This window comes from Balaenoptera ricei, chromosome 5 (genome assembly GCF_028023285.1).
Source record: "Balaenoptera ricei isolate mBalRic1 chromosome 5, mBalRic1.hap2, whole genome shotgun sequence".
NCBI classification, from domain to species: domain Eukaryota; kingdom Metazoa; phylum Chordata; class Mammalia; order Artiodactyla; family Balaenopteridae; genus Balaenoptera; species Balaenoptera ricei.
The window spans coordinates 66,897,650-66,907,899 of NC_082643.1; the positions used below are offsets into that span (position 1 = coordinate 66,897,650).

Sequence of the window (10,250 nt, forward strand, 5' to 3'; positions counted from 1 at the left end):
TCAAATCACAGTAATAGAATTCATGCGGAAAAGAACAAAAATCACAAAGACTCTTTCAGTTAAAGTAACTAGTAACAGCTAAAGTCATGGTCAACCACATTAGAGAAACATTATAAATGTAATAGTAATTAGAGACCAGTGACTAACATAATAAGTCAACTATATTTCAATAAAAAAATAAAGACCAGTGAATAAAGCAGTTACAGAACTCCTAACCAGATCAGAAAATCACATTAAAAATTGTACTTTTACTCACAGACAAAACCTGCAGAAACATTCACTCTGAATAGTATAGTGTGAAAGGTGACCCTAGAGTTTTGCAATGTGGAGGCCCTGAATCGATGACAGCAGAGTAGAATCTAAGAAGAATAGAGAAACTTCAGATGACTTAAGGACTTTTAAAAAATCTACCCATTTCTCTACTGAAGGATAAAGTTCAATCAGAAACTAGATAAATGGGATTAAGGATCACACAGGTTTAGAACTGTATTTTCATCTTTACCTGAAAAGTTTTTCTACCAAAGGTAAACACTCCACTGTCAGAGTCTGGCGGTATCCCAACTGATCCAATCTTTTCCTAATATTAATATATTTTCTTTCTGCAGCTGTAGTCATCTTGTCTTCCAAACTAGTTTTATTCATTTCCAAAAATTAAAATCCTAAAAGAAAAGAACGAAACATCATTCTATTATCAGCTATTATTATTGTTTCACGTTAAGAAGAAAAGAATCTTTTAATATGAAGCAATTATTTTTTGTTTCTTTTCAGGTAGGCAGTCTTCTGGAATATTTAGATTGATTTAAATCCGATGTTTATGATATTCACGTTGCTGCATTAAAATAAACATCTCCTCATAAACCTATACGGAAAAGTTAAAACAGGGACTTACCTGGTGGCGCGGTCGTTAAGAATCCGCCTGCCAATGCAGGGCACATGGGTTCGAGCCCTGGTCCAGGAAGATCCCACATGCCGCAGAGCAACTAAACCCCTGTGCCACAACTACTGAGCCCGTGTGCCACAACTACTGAGCCCGTGCACCTAGAGCCCATGCTCTGCAACAAGAGAAGCCCACGCACCACAACGAAGAGCAGCCCCTGCTCTCCGCAACTAGAGAAAGCCCACGTGCAGCAATGATGACCCAAGGCAGCCAATAAATAAATAAATAAATAAATAAAAAGAGAGTAACTATCTTCCCAAACCACAAGGCCACGACGTAGGTGGGTATTCAGGTCCCCTGAGTCCTGATCCAGCACTCTGGTTTCTGTACTATGCTGCCTCAACTTACCAAATCACTCCTAAATTAGTACCTCTCCTTGATTACTCCTTTCTACAAATCCTTCCTTCTCCACACTCTTGCTAGCCTTTTCTTTGAATGGTGTCCCCATTCCATACTAGGTTCTTTCTAGGTTCCTTCCACAAGAGGGACCTGACTGATGCAGGGTGTTCTAGAAAAAGTCCTGGAGACATCAGAAATGCACCTGTCAAATCAAGAACTAGTAGGGCCTCAACATTCAAACATTTCTCCATTTTGTCTGGTACCCACTTTGGTTACCCAGAAATAATACTTCCTCACATCCTTCTGAGAGAGAGGGAGAATATGAATATGAATCAAAAAATCATCAACACACAGGACAGATGAAAAAGATTAAAATCCTCCCAACAAGGACAAAAAACACGTATTAGGCTTTCCCCACCCATAGGCTGCTGTCCTCCACCACCACCCCCATCTCCATTATCCAAACACTGTGGCTATACTGAAAATTTCTAGCAAAACAGCATAAAAGGTAAGGTTTGGAGGTCCTCCACGCATACGTGTTTAGAACCAGCCACTTGCTTAACTCTGGGGGGTTGACGTCTGAAAGCCAGTACATCTTATTTTTACAAAAATATCCTGTGCGTACATATGCACAGAGGCCAAAAAAACAAAACAAAACAAACCCCAAGACCAACCTTAACTGAGCTTATCTCGGGAATCCTCACTCATTTCAGAGAGTGGAAGCAAGAGGGGATGTTAACTAAGGTGCCGGACAATGGTTAATAAACGACTCTCGTCCTACGCTTTTGTTTTTACAAAGAGCCTGTATGATTCTCATACGAAAAGAGCATTTTAACTTTTAAATCAACCCATCAGTCAGTAGGAGGCGGGGCCGCGGGGGCCGCACAGACGCTCGCGGCGAGAGGGGTAGGAGGAATCAGGGGGCTCCCGCGGCCCCACGGCGACCTCCGGGCCGCAGCTCCGCAGTCGGGTGTTGAAGGGAAGGGGTGTCGGCAGCGGGGCGGCGGGGAGTCTCCGCGCCCCGTCCGTCCGCCCGCCCGCCCGGGCCCCACTTCCTCCCGAGGCCGCGCGGCCTCCCTCCCGGCAGCGCCCCGGCCCGGCCCGCCGGGACCGCCCGGGAGGCGGAGGCACCGCCCAGCCCGGCCCTCCCGCCCCGCGCCGCGCTCACCCGCAGCCCCGGCCGCTGCTCCCTCCGCCTGCGGTCGCATTCTCCCTCGCGCCTCGCCTCCCTTGCTGGCTCCTTCCGCCCCAGACACCGGTTCCGTCTCCAGGACAGTTTGAAAATGGCGCGGAGAGACTATCGGGGCCGGCGCGGAGGAGGCGCCGCGGTTGCCCCGGTAACGGGAGCGGCAGTCGTTTTGCCGCGCGCGGCGGGGTCGCGCCCCACAGCGATGGCGGCGCGAGGCCCGGCCCGGAAACGCAACGGCCCGCACGGCGCGACGCTGCGGCGCCCCCTAGCGGCCGGAAAGCCCCGAACCTCAGCGGGCGCCAGAGACGGTGTCATCCTATCCGTCGGGTGCCTTAACCTTCTGGGCGCGGGGTTAAAACCCTGCCCAGCCCTGGTCCCTGCTGAGGATTAGCCTTCACCCGCTAGGGGGACGCCTACTCCACGTAAGCTCCAGCTTAAATAGCCAGTTGTCTGTGCAACTTTCCCTGAGAACCACCCACACCCATGTCCCCGATGTGTAGACCCTTATATTCATCCCATTATGATGAGTATAATATCACTATGTTTTGATCCCATGAGTTATAACTCATCCCGTCAAAATGTAATTATTTGTTTATATGTCTCTCCCTGCCTCCTCCAATTTTGAATTCCTTGAGTCAAGATTATTTTACTCAGCTAATTTCTCTGGGACCGACCGCAGTAATCATTTGTGAATGGAATTACATTTAAATCAACTGGTTATAGAGAGCCTGCTCATATATAGAAAACACATGGCCAAATCCTAGAATTCCATTTCTCGCGTGAAAACTTCTAGATGATCAGAGAGGAGCTCATTTCCTCCTTTCTATTTACTACTCTCCCAAGTAGGACTTACATTCTGAAAATGTACCTAATCTTTGGATATCACCTAACTGCTCTGTGGGTTGTGAATACTTTGTATCCATTCATATATTGCTTTATCCGTTTTCGTTGTGTGTGCCTTGTCTGTTTTCCCACGTGCTTTAATAAGTTGTTTTATGAATTGTGGGGCAATCCTGTTGGGGCCACCCTCAAAACTGATAATTGGGGGGAGGGAAAGCCAGATGCAGAGAGAATAAAAAATAACCTTTCACTGAAGGTGCACTTACAAAACAAAAACAATGAAGAAATCTAATGCTAACAAGGATAGCCAACAAAATAAAACATCAAAACATGAATTCTCTCTATATGAAATGAAAGAGTCTGATGAAGCCTTTAAAATGAGTATGTGTAAGGTGATCTAGATCGAAGTTTCTTGACCTTGGCACTTTTGACATTTGGGGCTGAATAATTCTTTGTTTTAGAGGGCTTGTCCTGTGTATTGTAGAATGTTTAATAACATTCTTGGCTTCTACCCACTAGATGCCAGTGGCATCCCCCAAGTTGTGACAACCAAAAATCTCTCCTGACATTGCCAGCTGTCCCTTGGGAGGATAAATCACTCCTGGTTGAGAACCACTGGTCTAGATAGACGGAAGGAATAACAGCCATTAGAAAGAACAAGAATTGTTAAATGAAACAAGAACAGATGCATATGAAAGGGAGTCAATCAGAAAAATTGGAAATTAAAAATACAGTCATCAAATTTTTTTTTACATTACGTGGGATGAACTGTAGATTAGCTATAGTGAAAAGAATTAGAAAATTTACCTAGAACCTAGTGCAAAGAAATATATTTAGAAAGCAATTAAGAAATACAAATAATAGCTTGAGAGACTCAAAGAAGGCCCCAGAGCTATGAAAGGCAGACGCCCCCCGCAAAGGTGTCCACACCCAAATTTCTGGAACCTATGAATATGTTATATTACATGGCAAGAGGGATTTTGCAGATATAATTAAGGTCGTTAAAGGCCTTAAAACCGGGAGATTGTCCTGGATATTCCAGGTGGGCCCAATGCCTTTGCACAAACCCTTAAAAACAGACAAGTGTGAGCAGGACTTGACGGCTGTTGGGGGTTTGAAGATGGAGGGTGCAGTGTGATGAGGAATGCGGGGATCCTGGGACAGCTGAGGGAGGCTAAGAGCCCGCAGAGAATCATGAACCTCAGCCCTCCAGGAACAGGGAACGGAATTCCTGCCAATAACCTAAGTGAATGTGGAAGCAGATTTCCTCCTTTATTCTCTTACCTTGAGATAAAAGCCCAGGCTACTGATACCTTGATTTTGGCAGCAGGGCTTACCTAGACTTCTGACCTACAGAACTATGAGATAATCAATTTGTATTGTCTTAAGCTGCTAGGTTTATGGTGACTTGTTACAGTAGGAAGAGAAAAACTAATTCAGCAAAGAAGCAATGTTTGAAGAGATAATCGCTAAGAATTTTCCAGAACTGAATCAAGGTACAAATCTTCAGATAAAAATTTTGCATCCTTCTAATTAAAGATGGCAGATTAAATGTACACATTAGCTTCAGCCTTCCTCTTGCCCTCCCTTCCTCCTTCATCCTTTTAAAATGACAGTAAAGGTACTTTCATTAATTAATTAATTAATTAATTTTTGGCTGTGTTGGGTCTTTGTTGCTGCGCATGGGCTTTCTCTAGTTGCGGTGAGCAGGGGCTACTCTTCGTTGCGGTGTGCGAGCTTCTCATTGTGGTCGGAGCACGGGCTCTAGGTGCATGGGCTTCAGTAGTTGTTGCACACGGGCTCAGCAGTTGTGGCGCATGGGCTCAGCTGCTCCGCGGCATGTGGGATCTTCCTGGACCAGGGCTCGAACCTGTGTCCCCTGCATTGGCAGGCGGATTCTTTTTTATTTATTTATTTATTTATTTATTTATTTATTTATTTATTTATTGGCTGCATTGGGTCTTTGTTGCTGCGTGCTGGCTTTCTCTAGTTGCAGCGAGTGTGGGCTACTCTTCGTTGTGGTGTGCAGGCTTCTCATTGCAGTGGTTTATCTTGTGGAGCATGGGCTCTAGGCGCATGGGCTTCAGTAGTTGTGGCACATGGGCTCAGTCATTGTGGCTCTTGGGCTCTAGAGCGCAGGCTCAGTAGTTGTGGCGCATGGGCTTAGTTGCTCCGTGGCATGTGGGATCTTCCTGGACCAGGGCTCAAACCCTTGTCCCCTGCATTGGCAGGTGGATTCTTAACCACTGTGCCACCAGGGAAGTCCAAAAGTACTTTTTAAAAGGTTTTAGAACCAAGAGAATAGTGGAGGAGACAAGATCAGTAAAATTTGGGGACTGGCAAGCAGTTGGACAGCAGAAAACAGACTTCTCAGCCTTGAAAAATCTGAATCCCAAACAGCAGTGGTAAAAGCTAAGAAGTAAGCTAACTACTCTGCAGAAACCCTAAAGGCCCAGGAACTGGTAGTATCAGGTAGCCCTGATGGGGCTAACAGCAGCAGAGTTGTTCTTGGTAGTTTTCTGCTGTCTTGCTCTGTAGGCAATCTGGAGCTAGTTCCATGTAGTTCCACCTTCATCAGGAGTAGATGCTTTGCCCCCTCACCTTCATTACTTCATTACAGGTCCCCCAGCAGGATGGATCAGTTGCAGGCTGAGCAAACTCTGTGGGTACAGACAGGAATTATTCATGCCGGCCATCAGCAAGCTATTTGCTGGCTGCTATCAATGTGGGGTGCTCTCCTGGTAGTAATGAGAAAGACAACTGAGAAAGCTCCTAGACACAGTGATATACACGCACAGACTAGCCTGTCTCCCGGAAGCTCCTTGGCACTTGCTTGCTCAGTGTGTGGGGCTGTGGGAGGCAGGGATTTCCTAGGCCCTGGGCTTTGATATTGATTCTATTAAGTCCATCTGATCCCTCCCCTACTTTTACTCCCTGTATTAGTTTCCTCGGCTGCCGTTATAAGTGATCACAAACTGGGTGGCTTACCACGACAGAAATGTAACCTCTCACGGTTCTGGAGGCCAGAAGTCCATGTGTGTCTTTTATAAAGGCGCTTATCATCGGATTTAGGGCCCACCCAGATAATCCAGATGATCTCTTCATCTCAAGGTCCTTAACTTTTCACATCTGCTAAAATCCTTTTTCCAAATAAGGTAACCATGTCATGTATCCTACAGAGCCTCACACTTGCGTAAGGTTTTTCATCTTTTGTTTCCTTCCTTTCTTCCTCCCTCACTCCCTCCCTTTCTGTTTCACTTAAAAGCTGAGAACTTTCCATCTTTGCTTATTTGTTTAGTTATGGCTGAGGTGGGAGAGGGATGGAGAGGGCTGTCCAGGTAAAAGGGAAAGAATTCAGTGAAGTGTAAAAGCATTATTCTGTCATTGCTGTATAGTGAAATAGAGCAGCCCAGCAAAATAGGAGATAGCATCTCATTGGAAGTGAGATTATAAAGCCAGACTATAGGGCAAATATCACATATTATCAAATACGTATTTTTAAACACTAGGTCACATTCAGAGTGACTAGATGCTGAGTTTCCAAGAAGCAAAACGAAATTGCATCTGACTGAGTGAACAGCAGAATCTCATCTTGCATCTCAATTTCCCTTTGGGAGCATAAAATAAAATAGTGGGTAAAGCTGCCTAGATGATTCAAATTGTGTTTTTCCTTTCTTCCTATTTTTATAGTTCTTGGCTGAGAGCATTTTGCTGAATTTAAACGAGCGCTTTGTGTTAGAACTTTTTATATTGTTATGGGTTGAATTTTGTCCTCCCCAAAATTCATATATTGAAGTCCTAACCCCCTCAGAATGTGACCTTATTTGGAAATTGGGTCATTGCAGATATAATTGATTAAGATGAATTCATAATGCTATAGGATGGGCCCCTAATCCAATAGGCCTGGTGTCCTTATAAAAAGAACACACTATGTAAAGAGAAAGAGACACATACAGAGAAAAGACAACATGAAGACAAGGAGAATGTTGTCTACAAGGAATGCTGAATATTGCCAACAAACCACCACAAGTTAGGAGAGCAGCATGAAGCAGATCCTTCCTCACAGCCCTCAGAAGGAACCAGCCCTGCCAACACATTTATCTCAGATTTCTAGCCTCCAGACAATAAATTTCTGTTGTTTGAGCCCCCCAATTTGTGCTACTTTGTTACTGCAGTCTTAGCACACTAATACATATGTGTTTAACTACCAGTTGATGGCACAGAATAAGTGTCTCAGGAACTCATAAAAGAAAAAAAATCCTTTGAGGAAAAGAACAACCAAAATTTCATGGATCAGATGGAACTTGGAGTCGAACCTTGAAACAACTAGAACTTAGATGTATAGAGAAGAGGAACAGACCACTTCCAAGCCCTCTCTTTGTGGCTGTTGACAGCATGGCTTAGTCTCTTCCCATGTGGGTCTCTCTGTAGGGCAGCAGGAGTGTCCTCACACCATGGCAGCTGACTTGCCCCCAAGTGAGTGATCCCAGAGAGAGAGAGGTCAAGGAGGAATCTGCACTGCCTTTTATGACAGTCTCCGAAAGCACCCACAGTCACTTCTTCCATCATCATCATCATCACATCATCACATCATCATGTATTACATGGTAGCAAGCCACTAAGCCAGCCTATACTCAAGAGGAGGGGAATTATACCCCACCTACTGAATGGAGCAGTGTCAAACAATTTGTGGATATATCTTAAAACCATCACATTCCCAATAGAGGATGAAACCAGGTCGACAGGGGTAGGTTTAAACCAGACGATACACTGAGAGATATGTTGGTACTTCTGCCTGACTGCCAGCAGCCCGAAGATGTTTATTTGCTAGTCCTTGGCTTGGTGTCTCCGAGACTCAATTATTTGCTGTCTCCCTTAGAAGGAATTGACAAAGAAAGGGAATTGGATCCTTCTAGCTGAGCCACTAAAGCTGATTTAATTGGAGTAAGGATTTGTCAAGCAAAGGGAGCAAATGTGAATTAGATATTAGGTTACTGGGCTGAAGAAAAGTTCACAGTTCAGATTCAGGGTGAAATAGATGATAGTATCTGGAAGTCAGGTCCCCACAAGAATCAATGCGGGGTACTTAATCCTTCCAACCACACTAGCTTAAACAGACTTGAGCAGGCTCTCCCATCCAAGAAGCCACTTCTCAATAAAGTAGGGAACATCTGGGAATTAGAAATGTCTGTCTGTGCTTGACTGCTCCTTTAAATCCAGTGTGCAGGTTAACTCTATGGGGTCCCCTTGTCCTGGGCTTCCTGATGGAAATGTGTTCTTGAAGAGAACCAGTCCTGTCTTCACCCTCAGGAGAAACTTATATGAGGCTTGTCAGTTCAACACACATTCTTAGTGAATGTTTCATTCTTGGTGAATGTTTACTGTATTTCTGGCACCCGTGACCAACCAAATTTTTAGAGATTTCAGACATCTTCAAGATGCAAATTTCTGTTTAGATTTATGCTCTGCCTCTTCCTACCATATTCTTATCTATAGCCTTGCTTGCTTTAGAATATACTTGAATAAGAAGCATTGCTGCTGAGGCAGCTTATTCAAAAAAAAAAAAAGTACTTCTTCCACAAGTCAGGAGCTCATCTTTAAAGCACCTTTAAATAAATTTTGTTTTTCCTTCTGATTTTGAGATGGAGTCAAAATAGATGGTCTTTTATTTATTTATTTATTTAAACTGTTTGGGTTACCAGCTTTTTGGGACTCTCAGAATTTACTGTCTCAGTTCCAACATTTCCATTAGAATGCAGCCTGCTAGCACTGTTTACAATAGCCAAGACATGGAAGCAACCTAAATGTCCATTGACAAATGAATGGATAAAGAAGATGTGGTACATATATACAATGGAATATTACTCAGCCATTAAAAAGAATGAAATAATGCCATTTGCAGCCACATGGATGGACCTAGAGATTGTCATACTGAGTGAAGTAAGTCAGACAGAGAAAGACAAATATTGTATGATATCGCTTATATGCAGCATCTAAAAAAAAAGATACAAATGAACATATTTACAAAACAGAAACAGACTCACAGACATAGAAAACTTATGGCTACCAAAGGGGAGGGTGCAGGGATTAATTGGGGGTATAGGATTAATAAATGCACACTACCATATATAAAGTAAACAACAAGGATTTACTGTATAGCACAGGGAACTATATTAAATATCTTGTAATAAACTATAATGGAAAAGAATCAAAAAATATAGATACATATATACGTATAACCATATCACTTTGCTGTACACCTGAAACTAACACAATATTGTAAATCAACTATATTTCAATTAAAAAACAAAACAAAACAAAAACTCTCACCCTGCCATCTTTCTAAGAGTGGGAGGCTGGCAGAGAGGGGCTGAAATGCTTGATAGTCATTTGGCCACACTGAAATTTCCAAAGGGAGCACTTGCCAGTGCTTGAAACCAAAATCCCTGGACACTTCAAACTTAGAGAATCCCATGAATCTAGCACAGAATATCCATTCTTGCTCCAATGTACCCGCTTACTCTCTATCTTAATGTTAAAATAAAACAAAACAAAGCGAAACCTCTAGCCCAGACCAAGGGTAATTTTACAGGAAACCAGGAGAGCTGGGGAGGGACGCTGTCGAGATAAGGGGCAAGCAGGGTGGTGAGCCATCCTGCACCCATTGTCTATATCCAAGTCACCGAGGACTGGGAGCCAGTGCCTCTCCTTCACCTGAAGATGGAGCCCATCTCTTTCCACCTGGGTGAGGAGACCCTCTGCTTCCCCAGGGATCAACCCGAAAGGTGTCCTGCAGAGCCTAGAGGACACTCTCATTTGCAGGCGTCCATTTAAAGCATCTTTTAAATATTTTATATATTTTAAAACACCCTTTCCTGTCTTAGTGCCACCAGTGGCCCAGTTCCATCCATTCTGAATGGAAAAGCAGAGACTGCCAGTACTTTC

At 43.9% G+C, this 10,250-nt stretch overlaps 1 protein-coding gene across 1 annotated transcript in view; it reads right to left on the reverse strand.

Annotated features, from left to right (window-relative positions):
* CEP135 (centrosomal protein 135) overlaps positions 1-2,629 on the reverse strand; it is a 75,234-nt gene extending 72,605 nt beyond the window's left edge. Inside the window, exons 1-2 of the mRNA XM_059924088.1 lie at positions 2,445-2,629; positions 503-659 (exon numbers count right to left, since the gene is read on the reverse strand). Coding sequence (XP_059780071.1) covers positions 503-642 — 140 coding nt within the window. The 5' untranslated portion in view covers positions 643-659; positions 2,445-2,629. The remainder of the gene's footprint in view (positions 1-502; positions 660-2,444) is intronic.
* Between the last annotated feature and the right edge of the window lie 7,621 nt (positions 2,630-10,250).